The sequence below is a fragment of the Prionailurus viverrinus genome, chromosome A3, assembly GCF_022837055.1.
Source record: "Prionailurus viverrinus isolate Anna chromosome A3, UM_Priviv_1.0, whole genome shotgun sequence".
Lineage (NCBI taxonomy): Eukaryota > Metazoa > Chordata > Mammalia > Carnivora > Felidae > Prionailurus > Prionailurus viverrinus.
The window spans coordinates 91,045,527-91,063,980 of record NC_062563.1 but is presented as its reverse complement, the minus strand read 5'-3'; the positions used below and the strand labels follow the sequence as shown (position 1 = coordinate 91,063,980).

The window sequence follows — 18,454 nt, the reverse complement described above, 5'->3', positions numbered from 1 at the left end:
GATGTGGGGCTCAAACCCATGAACCATGAGATCATGACCTGAGCCGAAGTCAGATGCTTAACCGACTACTGAGCCACCCGGGTACCCCTAAAAAGGGACTATTTTAAAAAAGTGTTTAAGGGGCGCCTGGGTGGCTCGGTCGGTTAAGCGTCTGACTTCGGCTCAGGTCACGATCTCGCAGTCCGTGAGTTCGAGCCCCGTGTCGGGCTCTGGGCTGATGGCTCAGAGCCTGGAGCCTGCTTCAGATTCTGTATCCCTTTCTCTCTGCCCTTCCCCCGTTCATGCTGTGTCTCAAAAATAAATAAACATTTAAAAAAAATTAAAAAATGTAAAAAGTGTTTAAAATTATATTTTATTTAAAATTATATTAAAAATGGGGCGCCTGGGTGGCGCAGTCGGTTAAGCGTCCGACTTCAGCCAGGTCACGATCTCGCGGTCCAGTGAGTTCGAGCCCCGCGTCAGGCTCTGGGCTGATGGCTCAGAGCCTGGAGCCTGTTTCCGATTCTGTGTCTCCCTCTCTCTCTGCCCCTCCCCCGTTCATGCTCTGTCTCTCTCTGTCCCCCCCCAAAAATAAATAAACGTTGAAAAAAAAATTTTTTTTAAAAAATAAAAAAAAATAAAATAAAATTATATTAAAACTAATTTTTTGTGGTAAAGTATATATAACATAAAATTACCATTTTAACCATTTTTGAGTATACACATTTAATAGCTTAAAGTATATTCACATTATTGTAAAATCACCATCACCACCATCTGAATCAAGAACTTTTTCATTTTCCCTAACTGAAACTCTATACCCATTAAACAGTGACTCCCCAATCCCCGTTTCCCCAGCCCCAGATCTACTATTCTGCTTTCTGTCTCTGTGAATTTGGCTGTTCTAGGTACCTCATATAGGTGTAATCATACAGTATTTATCTTTTTGTGTCTGGCTTATTTCACTTAGCAAAATGTTCTCAAGGTTCAGCCATGTTGTAGCATGTGTCAGAATTTCCTTCCTTTTATTTTTAAAATTTTTTTTGAAGATTTTATTTTTACATAATTTCAACACCCAACATGAGGCACGAGCTTACAACCCTGAGATCAAGAGTCACATGCTCCACCAACTAAGCCAGCCAGGCACCCCTCCTTCCTTTTAAAGGCTAAATAATATTATATTGTATGGATATGCCACATTTTATTTTTCTATTCATCTATAGATGAACATTTGGGTTGTTTCTACCTTTTGCCTATTGTGAGTAATGAATGTTAGAGTAGAGTACTAGCACCTGTTTGAGTCCCTGCTTTCAACTCTTTATCCAGAAATGGAATTTATTTGTTTTTTAATAGAAAATACATCGCTATGGTGGACAATATAAAAGGTACAAGTGGTTGTACAGTGGCCCCTGAGCACCTGCCTCCCGGTTCTGCTCCCAGGAATCTTCACTGAACCCAGGTTCTTGTGAATTCTTCCCTGGAGAGACTTTTGCAGCCATAGGCATGCCTGCCCCACACAAAAATGGTGGTAAACCACAAGCACCCTTCTAAACCTTGCTTTATCCCCCCTACCTAACAATAATATTTCTAAAAGATCATTTCATAGCAATGTTTAAAGAGTATTCACTCTATTTTTTTGAGAAAGAGAGAGCGCACATAACGAAGGGAGAGGGGCAGAGGGAGAGAGAGAGAATCTTAAGCAGACGGCGCACGCAAAGTGGGGCTTGATGCAGGGCTCGACATGGGGCTCAATCTCACAACTGTGAGATCATGACCTGAGTCAAAATCAAGAGTCTGATGCTTAATCAACTGAGCTACCCAGGTGCTCCATTAGTATGCACTCTATTTAAAAGCTTCGTGGTTTTCCATGTACAAAACTTTTTTTTTTTTTAATCAGTCTCCTATTGATGTATATTTAGGTTGTTTCCAGTGCTTTGCTGCCACAAACAATGCTGTAATAATAACAGCCAGAATTTACTGAGCATTTACAATGTACCAGGCCCTCTTTAAAATCCTTTCCATATATTATATCATTTAATCCCCGTGGTAATCCTCTGACATAAATGCAGAAAGGTGGGTAACTGCTTCAAAGTACACATATGTCTTTACCCACTGGTGGGACTATATCCGTAAGATAAATTTCTAGACAAAGAGTTGCTGCTACCCAAAGGTATGTGCATTTTAAAGTTTTATAAATATTGCCAAGGTGGCTTCAGAGAGCCTGTGCCTAACTGCAGAATCACCAGCCATTGTGTGGAAGAGGGCCCATCTCCTTCCACTATTGCAGTTGTGAAACCTTTTAATATTTGCAGATCCAAAAGGTAAAAAAATGGTATTTCACTGTGACTGCCACTCTAGTTTGCTTCTTTTTTAAAAAATAAGGTTGAGCATCCTTTCAAATGTTTAAAGACCATTTGTTTTATAAATGAGGTTTTAAAAACTTGACAAAATGGAGCCACTTGGGTGGTTCAGTCAGTTAAGCACTGGACTTTGGCTCAGGTCATGATCTCACAGTTAATTCATGAGTTTGAGCCACACATCAGACTCTGTGCTGTCAGTGCAGAGCCTTCTTGGGATTCTCCCTCTCTTCTCCCTCTCTCTCTCTCTCTCTAAGTAAATAGACTTAAAAAAAATCTTGACAAGTGATTCCACAGTTTATCTAGAAGAATCTGTGGGCAAGGTAGCCTGGGTTCCTTAAAATTTCCATTTCCCTCTATATTTTTCTGAATAGGTATAATCACAATATTATAATATAATCACAAGATTATATTATATAATCACAATAATTATTATATAATCACAAGAATATAATCACAATATTATATAATATAATCACAAGGTTCAAAATTTAATAGGAATAAAATGGTATAGAGTAGACAACTCTCCTTACAAGTCTCTTACTAGCTGCTCAGTTCCTATCCCTAAATGCAATCTGGGTTCCATTTCTTGTCTCCTCCTATGGATATAACGTGGGCCATGCTGTTACCCTGAGCTGTTTCGTGTCTGAAATACTAAGTTCCAACATCCACTCCAATCCCACCAGTGTCCTCTTAACTTCACACAGTACCTGACCTACGACCTCACCAAGACTCCTCTTGTGAGGCATCATCTGCCCCTTCCTTTCGCATCCAGGTGAGATTCTCTGCCCCTCTGGAGCTTCACTTTATTGCCCACTGGCCTCTAGTCCCTCCAGCCTGGAAGTCTTTTCTGTTTCACATCACCTAGCTGACAGTTGCTCATCCACAGGATTGCTTGAATTTTAAAATCTTAACAGAGTAACCACGTAACTGATTGCCCAAACCGGAATCCTTTTTGAGAATGAAAGGGGGGCACTGCTAACAATGAAGCCAAGACAAGCGGGCAGATGGTGACTGTCCAAGGCAAATTGGGATGCAAGTTTCAACCCTAGTTTTTTTTTTTTTTTTTAATTTTTTTTTTTAACGTTTATTTATTTTTGGGACAGAGAGAGACAGAGCATGAACGGGGGAGGGGCAGAGAGAGAGGGAGACACAGAATCGGAAACAGGCTCCAGGCTCTGAGCCATCAGCCCAGAGCCTGACGCGGGGCTCGAACTCACGGACCGTGAGATCGTGACCTGGCTGAAGTCGGACGCCTAACTGACTGCGCCACCCAGGCGCCCCTCAACCCTAGTTTTAAGGACAATCACATTTAATTTCAGGGCAGAGATGAATGTGCTGAGTCCAACAAATGAATACATTGCTGGCTTTGTCCACTGCCCAAGATTCTCCTCCAAATTGAAAACATTTTTAATAGCACATTTCTCCAAATCTATTCTTTGTAATATCAGTTTCACCCCCTAAACTGAAGTGTATTAGACACAGTTTATTTTCTAACATTCTTCGCATATATCTTGAGCCCCCATTTAAAAAAAGGTGCTGACACTTAAATTTCTGTTGGTTCCAGTTTCCCTTTTGGGGTTGGAATGGGGTGGGGTGCTGGACTCTGAGGGAACTACTTAGGCCCCTACAATTGATGTCATCTGTCCTTGTCCCATCTAGTCCTAAACCCGTCCACCCGTCCCCCAGGCCAGTTTAGCCATTTACCGGCTGTGTAAACTCAGACAAATTACTTTATCCTCTCAGAGCTTAAATTTCCTTATCTGTAAATGAGGGTAACAGTAGTTCATGTTAATTAAGTGCTTAGCACTTGACAGGCACTGTTCCAAATTACTTCATTTGATCCTAAGCCTAAATTCATGAGATACATACTGTTATTCCCATTTTACAGATGAGGAAACCAAATCTCAGGGTTATAACTATCCTGCCCAAAGTCATGTGATCTCCTGCTGTTAACCACTGCCCAACCCTTTCTTTCATAAACAGTAATGATCACATAGGGTTATTGGAGGATTAACTGAGGTAATTTTGTAAAGTTCTCAGCCCAAATCCTGGCACATAGTAAAAGCTTAATAATCTAAGCTAATGTTTTAACCATGATTTTTTGGTTGTTTTCATCCAAAATGCCATTGGAATTGTATTTAAAAGATATATAAATTTAGAGCACCTGGGTGGCTCAGTTGGTTAAGGGTCTGACTTCTGATTTTGGCTCAGGTCATAATTTCACAGTTCGGTTCATGAGATTGAGTCTCACATCAGGCTCTGCACTGACAGCATGGAACCTGCTTGGGATTCTCTCTCTCTCTCTCTCTCTCTCTCTCTCTCTCTCTCTGCCCCTCCCTTGCTTGCATTCACTCCCTCTCTCAAAAGAAATAAATAAACATTTTTTAAAAATGTATATAAATTTATGAATATTTAACATGTTTGCCCTATTCGGTTTTCCCATTCTGAAATATGTTACCTTATTTTATGTTTCTTAGCAAAATTTTATCATGCATTCTCCTATAAGACATGCATTTCTAGGTAAGTTTATTTCTAGATGTTTTAGGAGTTTTGTCACTATTGAAAATGAAATCTTTCCATCAGACAGTATGGGTGTGCCCAGATTCTTGTTAATGAATCACCCCCCAGGGGCCCTGAGAGGAGTGGCTTTCCCTCTCATTTTAGGCTGACAACATGAAGGCCACTTGACCCACATGGTGACACACACAGTCCGACAGGGAATGAGGCACAGGCTGAGGAACGGCTTTCCATGGGGGCTTAGGTTGGCTGACAGATCACTGTCCTCTGTCTCCAGAAGTACAGCCTGGGGGAAGGGAGAAGTGGTTTTGCTCTGGGTCTCTCCTGGAGTCTGAGGGATGAATTCCCAGGTACCTGCCTTTCCTCTGTGGCCTCAGTGATTTCTAATTGAGTTTGTCAAAGGATGGCTCCCACGGCAGCTTTGTCAAGGGCCAAGCTTGCCACCTTGGGAGTGTGGCTTGCTTGAGAAAAGGGATTGCTCATTTTTCTATGGTGAGTAAGTCATCTGTGGAGTCCCTAACAGTCCTCTTTGGCCAGCCTTCACCCAGAGCCTTCAGAGGGCAGCAGAGAGCAGATGCAGAGGTTCCTGGCCTGCAGAGGGATTTTGGTTCCCAGGGAAGTAACAATGACTGCTCCCTCCGTTCCTGCAAATGGCCAGGAATACCACTCCCCACCTCCTCAGAATAGGCATATTGTGAACTTCCTGGGAATGTACTAATTATTACTGGTTGATACTAAGTATGTTCTGTGGGCCAGACACTGACCTAAGATTTTATTTATATATATATATATATATATATATATATATATATATATATATATATATTCAGTCAGTTCTCATAACAACCACTGAGGTAGATACAATTAATATTTCCATTTTTCAGTTGAGGAAATTGAAGGGAAAAAAAGATAGGCAACTTGCTCAACATCCCATAGTTTGTGGAGCCAGGATTTGAACCAACCATCTATAAGCTATTATGGGTGTCAGGGATGCCTCAGTGAACAAGACAAAGTTCCTGCCATGTTAGAGGATAGACAATAATGAATGAATAAACAAACATATAATGTGGTTTTGGATAGAAATTCCATATGGACCAATAAGGCAGAGTTAAAGAAAGGGGTGTTTTAGATAGGCTGGTCAGGAAGGACCTTCCTGGGTAGATAACATTTGACCAGAAAGCTGAATACACGAGAGAGCTGAAGGTTGGGGAAACAGTAAATGCAAAGGTCCTGAGGTGGGAATGAGCTTAGGATGTTAGAGGAACAGCAGGATGTGCAGTGTGTTTGGTGCAGAGTGAGCTGAGGTCTGTGCTGTTGCTGGCCAAGGCCACAGCAGTGATGGGAGGTAGATGGAGATGAAGTAGGGAGAGAACCCATCCATTGTATAGCCTGAGCCTGGATTCCTCAGGCTTCTCAGCTTCCCTGTAAGCTATCTCTCACTTTTTTTTTTTTTTTTTTTTTTCCTTCCTGACTACAGTATTGACATCCCACAGTATGTTCCCTCCTCACCCTGGATACAGTTCAAAAGCAGCTAAAGTGGACAAGAATCTGGGGCAGCCAGTCTTGTACCACCCACCAAAGCTTCACACAAACAATCTGAGAGAAAAAATCTCACATACTGGCATGAGGCTTGCCCAGCTTGTGGAAAGCCTCTTGTGGGTCCCCAAATAACTCCTTACTCCCACCAACACAAGGGTAGGAAGCTCGCTTTTCCTTCATGAGACTTCACCCCCTATGCCAGCACCCTATGTCAAACCTGCCTACACCCTACTATATGTGAAACCCAGGTAGGGTTCAGATGGCATATAGCCAGAAGGTGGAAGGGAATCTTTCCCTCTAAATTAACCACCCCTGTCTGCTGGGTTTCTAAAGGAAAGGGAGACCCAGAGGTCAAAAGCTGCAAATTACTAAGAATCTTTGCCCCTCCTCCCTCCCTCATAAGCATCCTGGTGATTGAGGTGGCCATGTGAAGTGTTCTTTTGGCCTGGGTCACAGGCATCCTGGTTTCTAGAACCAGAGGGGGCTGAACAGTCTAATCCAGGATTTCTCAACCTTGGCACTATTGACAGTTTGGGCCAGCTCATTGTTTGTTGTGGAGGTGTCTTGTACATTGTAGGATGTTAGCAGCATCCCTTGCCTGTACCCACTAGAGGCCAGTAGAGCTCTCATCCCAGTGTTATGTTACAACCAGAAATGTCTCCAGACATTGCCAAATGTTCCCGGGGGTGATGGGACACCTCTGACTAAGAACCCACTGGGTCCAATCTCTTCCCTTTCTCCTAAGCCAATGCATGGGTCTCAGCTGTTACCTCTCTGGTGGTGAGGGAGGACTGAAAACCCTCAAGCATTTGTCTCAATGCTTAATGCCAGCTGGGCAAACCAGTCCTCTTGGCAGAGGCCAGAGGTAAGGAAGAGGAGAGAAATGGGATGGCCAGATCTTCTTTCAACATTTTTCACTCACAAAACTGAACCATGGGGAAGGGCAGGGGTCCAGATGGCTATAGGTACCACTGGACTAGGTCTCTCTCTCTCTCTCTCTCTCTCTCTCTCTCTCTCTCTCCATTTGGTCTCCTTAGTGTCTCTCTCTCTGTCTCTCTCTGTCTCTTTCTGTCTCTCTGTCTCTCTCTCTGTCTCTCTCTGTCTCTCTCTCTCTCTGTCTGTCACACACACACACACACACACACACACACACACACACACACTTCTACCACTCTGTGTCTTGGCTCTGTTCTCTCTCCCTGAAGACAGGCTTTCTCCAAAGATAAAAGAGAGCTCAGTGCAGGAGAAGAAGGGTAGCAGGTGGGTTGACAAAGACCAAAAGATTGGCAGGACAGGAACAAGAGATTTTGGATATAAATGAAGTAAGAGTGAAGTCATTCATCTTGGGGTCCAGGTCAGAGTGGGGGTAAATGAAGCCATGCACAGCTGGTGGAAGGGGAGAAGAGGAAGATGTGTGGAGACTAGAGGTCTTCATCAGGTTGAAAAGCAGAAAGGAAGAGAGGCGGAGATTGGAGCTGTCTGCTAAGAGTCTCAATCTTCCGCCCAGCCTCACGAATATTTGTTCTGCTTCAGAGACAGGCTTGTAGAATCACAGGATGATAGAGCTTGAAGGAAATTTAGGGACTCTTTAGTCCAATCAGCTCCATGGAGGCTCTTTCATTACTTCATAAGCATTGGAATTTGAGAATGATACTTGTTTACAATCTTTCCCTCTATGCTTGGCATCAAATGAGAAATAAGATATAGAAGTCACATAGGTACAAATCAAAATAACTTTGTAACAAGTAAAGCTGATTAGAGAATTTGGTTTAGAATGTACAACCACAGTCACACTTCCCAATTTTCCCCCCAGAATTAAACCTGTCTACCCAGCACTGGAAGACTCCCTACCTACACAGTGAGAATCTGCACTGGAGGTTTCCTGTGAAGAGAGGAGGAGAGGAGCACAGCCTGGACTTGCTCTGAAGCAGGCAGTTCTCAGAAGGCTCTGAGTCATGGCACAAACCCATTCATTCTCCCAATCGCTGCCTCTAGGTAAGAGTGAGTAGGAGGCAGAGAGGTAAGTGAAAAGGACCCTTAGCAAGACTTCGGAAAGGACAGAAGCTACTACTTTATAAGGAAGGGTACGGGGCCTAGAGGGAGATGGAGGGGTTCCCCTAACAAGATATCATGTCTTAAGTGCAAACTCGGCTTCGAGAAAACTGGAGCCCAGAGAGGTGAGGTGATTATCTTAAGACTACACAGCTTTGGGGACAGAAGGAGGTTCTTCAGACTTCTCATGCCAAGGCCTTACCGTTTCACGCTTGTAATTGCAGCAGGTCCGCTTCATCCAGCGTCCTCCACATAATAGTCAGTAACAAGAATCTCCTGCTCTATCATTCAGAAGCCTTCTTGCCCCTTTCTCCATCACCACCACTCCCTCCACCACCTCCATCTACCCCTCATCACCTCCATCTACACCTCTACGACCTCCATGGGCATCTCATCATCTCCATCCTCGCCGCCACCACCTCCATTTATGCCCAACTACCATACTGCCAATTCTACCATTCCACCTACCATTTCTCTCTTTACCATTTCCACCATCATTACTACCATCCCCTTTTTGGTTAGCAGGAAGCCAGCACAGACCACTTGGGTGGCGAGGCAGAGGTGAGCTAGAAGGCTACCCACATGGCTGTGGTCTTGAGATGTCTTCAGGGTCTTTGAGATCAAATATCTCTTCAGCTTTTGATGTCCCCAGTCCCTCCAAAAATATCATCTTGGAGTGTTTTAAGAAGATTGTGATAGAGATACATAAACATAACTACACACATTTAAACACTTTGACCACAAGTATAAACTGCCACAGTTTTTTGTCATGCCCTAATCTGATAGCTAGAGATTTAGGCACCTGCAATGTGATAAGATTCATTACTGGCATCTCAGTAGTCCTCAAAGCTCTAATGACCTAAAGGCTGAAGATATTCAAGTAAGCTGTAATTTGGTGCCAGCCAGCTGGGGTCCGCCCAGTATGTAATACAAAACCAGTATGTAATACAAACCCAGGCCTCTGCAGGCTCCAGGAAGTGCTGCCACCGATCTGTGCAATGGGTGGCCCTGGGTAGGGGTGGGGATGGGGTGGGGGTGGCTAGATCACCTGTAAATTCTCTTCCAGCTCTAACATTCCTCTGAGACAGAATCCAAAAAGGACATGTGTATAGAAATCATGTAGGGAGATAAACAAGTATTTAAAAACCAGCGCTGAAACACAACACTGCCTTAAGAGGATCACTAAGTTAAAATCCAAGAAGAAATTTAGAGCAAAGTTGTCCGCCTATGATTATGGCCAGCTCTGTTTAGACTCTGCACGACCCTGGTATGTCAGCTAAGCAGGCATCAGTCCCTTCCCCTGCAGGAGTGTCCCTTCCCCCACCCTGGTCACATGGCTGACCGCCACTGAGCCCCACAAGTCAATCTCCAATGCCCCAAATACTGTGCAGCCTGGAAATCACAGAGCGTCCCTCTTGCCACCTAACAGCAACAGAGCAAGTGACTCTGGTCTTCCTGAGATTTGGATCCTGGTTTCCAGTGCTAAGATCGTGAAGGTAAGTTTGCAGCTTGGAGTTTCAGAGATAGTAGACAAGACTATGCAGATAAGGGAAAATATGCTTTATAATATGAACATAGAGTATTTGAGAGTGAGCTTCACACACACTGAGACAGAGAATACCATGAAAGCTGAATAAATCATCCAAATGAGCATTGTATATTTGCCTTTTCTTTAAAAAAATATACTGTATTAGTCACCCTGGTGCCTTGATTTCACTCCAAATTAACCAAAATGACATGAAGAGTCACTCTCTCTTCACACCATGGTGACTTAGTTCATTGTTGTTCTCATCTGATGGAACTGGGAATCTTTTTCTTCTAGGCAATGCAAATTTCTGTTGCCTTTGCCAAATTTACAAGATTGGCTGAAATTTTTATGAAGTAAGCAAAAAGCCTGAGACCCACTTCTTCCCCAGAAAGCTATGGGAAAATAGATTATATCTGTTGATATAACCTCTCAGGATAGAAAGTAAATAATGGCTAGCCTCTTTCATTACACATTTCTGTTGTTTGGTTTGGAAACTGTACCTGGTCTTGTTGCTAGTGGTTATCTTGGGGTTACTTTGCTTGTTTTCCCTTCCTCTTCTGGGGCATTCATGGGTGAGGTCTGCAGGGCCCAGAGGCAATGAATAAGCTACCGGTTGGGAGGGTGGCCTTTCTCTAGCTTCTAAGCTTAGTTTTTAAAGCCCAGCATGACCCTGTGTCATTCTTGTCAATTCAGTTCACAAAATAATCTCAGATGAGCCCTCGGGGAGGTCCTTTTTTTGCAACTCTTTGGACTATCAGAAGAGTTCACTGGTTATGGATGTTGGACTGGCCCCTGTTCTTAGATATAATTAGGTCAAATGGTTTAAAAGATGGGATGGTAGGAAAAACTCCCAAAAGACTGACTGGTAAATGTGACCCAGTCCTTTTTCTAATTAGTTCCCCCCGCCCCGAGATATGGATGTCTAATCTTGAGGATTTATTGCTGTATTTTGCCCCTCTTCCCTAAGAAACTATTTTGTTCTGTTTGTTTTCAGTGTCTAGAACAAATACCTGGAACAAAGAGGATTTGTTGAGTTGAATTGACGTGCCTCTGTGGACAGGGTTAGGGGGTTCGGAGAGGTGGCAGTGTTAAATGTCAGGTGATTCAATTACCAGAGTTTTGATAGTCAAAATGTATTGCATACCCATGAGGTTGGCTGTATCACCACCTCCTTGCTGCTCTGGATAATAAGGCTGCTTGGGGAGGGACTCTGATTTCTGTTTCCTGGTGTTGCACTCTGGTGCTTAGCCTTGCAGGCTTAGGACATTGATTTTGTCAGTAGGGTTTGCATTCTCAGGGATCCAATATGGGATTCCAGGCTGGTGGCAGGGGCAGTAAAGTGGGAAAGAGAATTTGGTCTGATTCCTCACTGTAAAGCCATACTCACCCCAGGCTCTAAAGATGGATGGGAGAATAATGATGAGTGAGTCATGTTACTCAGTGGAGGGGCTGGTGTAGGAAAAACTGCTGCTACAAGTTCTTTCATTTGCGATGTGCCAGGGGCTGGTGTGTAACTAACACAATTCCTTTGGCAACATATTGCAGTGGCCGGTTGTACTGGTTAATATTCTAGGGATGTAAATAACTCAAATGGACTGAAGCTAGCTGAAGAGAAAAGAAGGGTTTATTATAAGGCCTTTGGGAGGTCTTGCAGATGGGAATTCAGCTAGACATCTGGAAAGGCCTAGAACTCAGAAGTTGATGGCCTCTTCCAGACTCCCCTATCTCTCATGTCTTCACTTCTTTCTTTCCTCTCCTACCCCCTCTCTCCCTCCATTTTCTCCCTCCCTTTCTCTTTCCCTGCCTTCCTTCCTTCCTTGGGTTGGGGAATCAAAGAGAAGCGAATTTCAATTATAGCTCTACCATGCCTGGCCCTGTGACACAGGAAAAAAATTACTTAATTCTCTGAATCTCCATTTCTTTATCTGTAAAATGAGGGTGAAAATTATGCACCTCACTGAATTTTAGTCTGGATTAAATGAGATTATGAAAGCATTCAATTAATATGGATTATATAAAATGTGGAGATAGAAATTCTGTTTCAAGGGTTAGGTCACTTTTGGAAATTTTTCTGGTGAGCCATTGCTGCTGCTGATTAGAGTAGTAGTTTATTTAAACACTTTGCATGTGGCCAACATGCTGCCTGATTTGTTTCAAATGAATGGTTCCCTTTGAAGATGATCAGGGGCAGCCTGGGTTCTTCTCCTACTTCTGCATACTCCTGGAAGGGAGCTTCTCTCAAGTTGTGAGGAGGTAGGAACCAGCACAGAGGAGGTGGGGAAAGAATGGTCTCAACTAGTGCAGAGCTGGGAGATGTGCATCTACTTGAATATGAACTACATTACAGCTCCATGCTTCCATAGTTGTGTAAAGTTTTCACCTGCTCACATCCGTATTGCCATTTTGCATTCACTTTTGTTTGGTTTCCAATCTGAGAATCCGTAGTACTTCAAATATGAAAGAATATGTTTTTAAACCATGCTGGAAAAGCCTCTTTCATTTGTATTAGTCAGGCCGGTTCAAAATCCACTGACTCCGGGAGTTACAATGTTATCAGTACTTCTGATACTGTTTCTCCACTTTTCTTGGATGCTTTCCTCCATGTGGCAAGCAAGAGAGTAGCACCCAAGCTTGTCAGCTTCACAACACCAGCTCCAGAGCCAGAGCCAGAGCCAGAACAGTTAGTTTTTGGATGGACCAAGTGGAAATGTCCTGGGAAGAATTATGATTGGCCCAGCGTTGGGCATGGGATCAGCATGCAACCAATCTCTCTGTGATGGGGGAAAGGGGAGTATTTGATTGGCCTGGCTGGGTCACATGGCCTTTCCTGTTTGTGGTTGGGGAAAGGTGGAATCTTCCCACCTAAAAGATTTGGAGGCAGGTTCTATTTGTTAAAGAGAGAGGATCTGTTACTCATCTTCTCTACTCCTCATGCTATGAGGGTCGAGGAAGATATAAATTCTCAAAAAATCACCAACCAATCGGAGCTACCAGTGCGTCCATGCTAAGCTTACCAGTACACAATACCCGGCTTGGATGCAAAGATGTAATCTTGTTATGTATGTGAGGCTCATGTGAAGCAAACTCAGTGTATGGTGATTCAGTTTAATAGAAACTATAAATGGGAGTTGTTGTCTTTTTAAACAGTGTTTCTCAAGGTGTGGCCCCTGGATCAGCAGCTTCAGCATCAACTTGTTGGAAATGCAAACCTTTAGTCTACACGCCAGATCCACTGAATCAGTAACACTGGGTGGAGCCCAGAAATCTAGGTTTTAACCAGCCTTCCAGGTGACCGATACATGCTTAAGTTTGAGAACTACTGTGAACCACTTTCTTAAAGATTCTTTGTTTTATAGTTCTCCTAAATATTTTAAACATGATTCACTTTGAGCAAACGGACTTAACCATGGATTTTCAGGGGGATACAATTATGGCATGAATGGGGAGTACACATGCCATATTAAATTATTTGCCTTAAAATATTTAAAATAAAAATAATATATACCCATATTTAAAAAATCAAGTAACACATGTAAGAGATTATAATAAAAAGCAAGAAAAACTCCATTCCAGCTTCTTACACATTCCACTGTTCTACTTCCCAAAGATGATCACTTGGAATTCTTTTAGCTTTTTCTGTTGACTACGCCCGCTAATAATTATACATATGGTTTATATATATGTATCTCCTGCAATTTATCAGAGTTGGATAGTAGCCATCCACAGGTGAATATTTAATTATCTTATACCACACCCATCTCTTCTTCATTCTCTCAATGTACATATATCATCGTTTTTAGTTAATTAAAAAATCAGTGTTTATACTCCTATGACCATGTACCATAATCACATTTTATTTCTTGCGGTTTTAATTTTTTCTTGGTGTTTCCAGTTGCCTTTCTTGGCATTTTCTGTCTTTGTCGCTGTCTTAAATTGTTCCAGATTCTCAAGGAGTGTATCAAATCTCTGGCATTTCATCTTTTCCTTGAGTGGCTCCTTCTGAAACCTCATTTTTAGCTCTTCTGAGGACTGACTGGGGCTGTGGCACAGCTGTCATTATTCTTCTGGTTGGACCCCTCTCCTGAATCCCATTGTCTTCCCCTTCTTGGTTCCTGGTGGTAACATACTTAAATAACTTCCCAGGAAGTTATGAGACTGAAGTAAAATGTTTTCTTTTTTTTTTTATTTTTAATTTTTTTAGCGTTTTATTTATTTTTGAGACAGAGAGAGACAGAGCATGAATGGGGGAGGGGCAGAGAGAGAGGGAGACACAGAATCGGAAACGGGCTCCAGGCTCTGAGCTGTCAGCACAGAGCCCGACGCGGGGCTCAAACTCACGGATGGTGAGATCGTGACCTGAGCCGAAGTCGGCCGCTTAACCGACTGAGCCACCCAGGCGCCCCAAAGTAAAATGATTTCTTGCTGAAATCATTGCTGAGTCTGAAAATGTCTTCTACACTCTGTCTTGACTGGCTGAGTAGAGAATGCTAGGTTTGGAAACCATTCTCCCTCAGAATTTTGGATGCGTTGCTCCATCATCTTCAGTTATCCAAGTTGCTGATAAGAAATCTTCTGATGGTCTGATTTTTATTCATTTATAGGTGACCTGTTCCTGTTTCTTTCACTCTAGAAGTTTTTAGGATTTCTTTTTTCTTCACATTCATCTAGTGTTCTAAAATTTCATAATAACATATCAAGGTGTGATATTCTTTAGTCATTCTTTCTGCAAGGTTCTCAGTTGGCCCATTTTATTTGAGACTGTTATGTCATAGTGTTGGGGATTTCTCTTATTTCTTAAAAAAAAACTCATTTAATAGTTTTAAATAAAATATTTCAAACTTGTAAACATAAGACATTCACATATCACTGTCCAGAATTAACAGATGTTCACATTTTATCATATTTGCCTTATATCTCTCTATAGCTATCCAAAATATCAAAGATACAGCTAAAACATCAATATTAAACCTTACCTCTCCCCAGAAGTAACCGGAAGTTAGTGTGTCTCATTCCTCTGCATGATTTTATGCTTTTACTTACAGTGTAGCAATGAACAGTAAAATGTAAAACAATGTTTTCAAGTTTTATATAAATAATGTCATTTTGTTTTTATCTCTTTACAACTTCTTTTTAAAAAAATTCCTTATGTTTTTGAGATGTATGAATGTTAATACACAGGATCTAGTTAATTCATTTGATCTCCCCATAGTATTCCATTATGTATCAGTTAGGAAGGTCTTTAGCTAAAAGTAACATAAAATTTGGCTAGCAATTTAAATATACAAAGTAGATTTTTTTTTCATGTAATAGGAAGCCCAGAGATAAGTGGTCTGGAGCTCAGTGACATTATCAGGAAGGAAGATTTGCTCTAGCTTTCTGCTTTGTCCTCAGCCTGAGCCGTTGCTCTCATACCCATCACATCATTGGTGCAAGAGGGCTCCTTCATGTAGAAGTCCCATGTCTGAGGTCTATGCAGGAAAATGGGGGAGGTAATTGGCCAAATGTGCATTCCAGAGGTGTTTGTTACTTTTTATTAGGAAAATAAAAGCTTTTCTGCAAGCTCTACCCAGTGGACTTTCATTTAAGTCTCACTCACTTGATAGGATTACATGACTACTCCTAAGATCAGTTACTGGTCAAAGGCCATATGATCACCATGAGTAATTTATATAGATCACAATTCATGCCTGGAGTTGGGGAAGGTGTCTACAGCAATGAAGAGCCCTGTGTCTCTACCTGAAAAAAAAAATAGGCAAGACAAGGAGAGGATGGATGTTAGAAAGTGTAGCAGACACTGTTACACAACCACTCAGTGCCCATTCTCTCTGTTCTCCTTACTAACAGAACCCAATCTTATATGCCCAGTAAATACTGTCCCAGAGTCTTTTGCCCTATGACCCAGGTGTGGTTTTGAGAAACAGAAAAGTAGAGTATTTAAACAGGAAGTGGTTTAACTGTTCCCCATATCAAGAAGCCCAAGTGTGGGCTGTCCAGTGCTATAGAATGGCTCAGCAAAGACATTAAGGATTCAAGATCCTTCTTCTCCTTGTATCCATAATTAGCATGTGGCCTTCATTCTCGTGATGACAAGATGGCTACTGCACTTCCAGGCATCATGTCTATGCTCCAGAAATAGAGGGAAATGGTTTGCCAGATAAAATAGTTTGCCCAAATATTATACTTATACTAAAAATTATTGACTATGTATACAAAATTCATATTTAACTGGGAAAAACTCTATTTGTTAAATCTCACAACCCTCTCCAGGAAGGAAGAAGAAGGAAAAATGAAGGGGCTTTCTTCTGCAGAGGCTTCATCCAGGAAGGGAATCTTCCTAGGTTCTTTCTCCTAAATCTCTTTAGATAGAGATTGCTGAGGGGCATCTGGGGGAAGTGATTGTTTTTAGTCAGCTGCACTGCTGCCCTGAATAAAATCAGAGAAGAACTGGGGATGGACATCAGGCAAAAGGTTAGCAATGTCCTCTATGTCTTACAACCTCTCTTTACCCTGAAATCTCCTCATCTCTTCAAATAGTTACTTCCAATGTAGGTATTAAAAATATTTAACAACTCATATGGTATTGACACTGACCAATCAGAATGGATACATGACTACTAAGAATGAACACCAGCCACAAACAGCAAGCAGTATAATACTGCACATTGGTGGAATACCTATCATAGTTTTTGCTTAAATTAATATTCATTTTTATTATGACTGTATAAATATTCTGACATTTGAGTTACATAGTGTTTAGTGATTATTTTTCCTTTCATAACTCTTTATTCATTTTTTAAATGTTTATTTATTTTGAGAGAGAGAGGGAGGGAGGGGCAGAGAGAGAGAGGGAGAGAGAGAATCTCAGGTAGTCTCCACACTATCAATGTGTAGCCCAAGGCAGGGCTTGAACTCGTGAATGGTTCATGAGATCATGACCTGAGCCAAAATCAAGTCAGATGCTTAAGTGACTGAGCCACCCAGTCACCCCATTGACTTTTTTTCTTTTTTTTTTTAAGTTTTATTTGCTTATTTTGAGAGAGGTGGAGGGCGGAGGGGGAGGGAGTGTGCACATGCATGCAGGGGAGGGGTAGAGAGAGGAGAGTGAGAATCCTAAGCAGTATTCCAGCTGTCAGTGTGGAGCCTGAGGCAGGCTTGAGTTTACAAACCATGAGATCATGACCTGAGCCGAAATCCAGAGTCCAATGCTTAACTGACTGAGCCACCCAATTGCCCCTTGACTCTTTATTCTTGATAGAATCTCGGTACCCTCTGAAAACAGTGAAACACACCAGATGATTGTTCCAGGCTTTTCTTGCACAGCCTGTGCAGAGCCTGGTCTAAGATGAACCCATTGCTCTCTGGACTGCTACACAGCTTCTTCCTGGGGCCTCCTGTGCCCATCTTTTGTGGTGGATCCCATTTTCTATATGCCATACTCCTTTCCTAGGTGTTCCTCCATCTTGCTGGAGTTCTTCCTTCAATTGCTTCCTGAAAAGAAGTGCATAAGAAGTAAAATTTTAAGACATTTCTTGTCTAAACATGCCCCTTTTCTACCTTCACATTGGATATTTTGGTTAGGACTGGAATACTACTAACAACTTTTTTCTCACTTTTGGAGGCATAACTCTATTGTCTAATAGCTTCCACCATGTCTGATGCCAGTTCTCATGTCTAATTCTTTGTAGGTGGCTTATTTTCTTCTTCCAGAAGGTTTTAAAGGTCTTCTTTTTATATGTGATATTCTTACACTTCACAGTGATGTGACTTGGAGTCGATTTTGTTTTAAATTCCTTTTTCTGGGCTCTCAGCAATTTCTTTCAGCCAGGAAATTCAAATCTCATGTCATTTCCTTGATAATTTCCCCTCTATTATTTTTTCTTACCTCTCTTTTGAGAACTTGATATTAGATACCTGGACTGACCCTCTGATTTCCTTGTCTTTTTCCTATTACTTAAAAAATTATTTGTATTTGTGTTCCATTATCTCACATATTTCTTTCACCTTTATGTTCCAACTCTTTTACTGAAAATTTTCTTCTAACGTATCTTTAATTTTGAAGAGTTCTTTCTTATTCTTTAAAAGTTCCAGGTTTATAGCATTCTACTTTTCTTTTTGTCATGGACACAGTGTCTTTTCTAGTCTACTTGAAGATGTGAATTGTATGCTTTTTAAATACTTCTTTGGCTGTCTACTTTGCTCCTGTTTCCTTGGACTTCCTCTTTTTCTGTTTGTTTTGGTCTCTGTCATTCTGGTGATTCTTGGCTGGCCATCATTCTGGAGTGGAGCTACCAAGCAGCTGTTTGACAAGCTGGAATTATTGAATGATAAACCCAAGATGGTGAGCCCTCACCATTTGTTAGAGATCCCCAAAATGTCAGGATCTGTAAGTCCTCCAGTCTCCCACCTGGAGGGTGTAAGTTTCATTAGTGTTCTAGGAGCCAACTAGGCAGAGGACTGAGTGGCTAACTGCCTTTGCTTA

General features: G+C 41.9%; 1 protein-coding gene across 5 annotated transcripts in view; it reads left to right on the top strand.

Annotated features, from left to right (window-relative positions):
• Positions 1–18,454, top strand: part of SLC4A5 (solute carrier family 4 member 5) — a 128,154-nt gene that overhangs the window by 20,976 nt on the left and 88,724 nt on the right. For all 5 annotated transcript variants that reach the window (XM_047854073.1, XM_047854075.1, XM_047854074.1 and 2 more), the window contains one exon: positions 8,209–8,390. In XM_047854073.1, coding sequence (XP_047710029.1) covers positions 8,351–8,390 — 40 coding nt within the window. In that variant the 5' untranslated portion in view covers positions 8,209–8,350. The remainder of the gene's footprint in view (positions 1–8,208; positions 8,391–18,454) is intronic.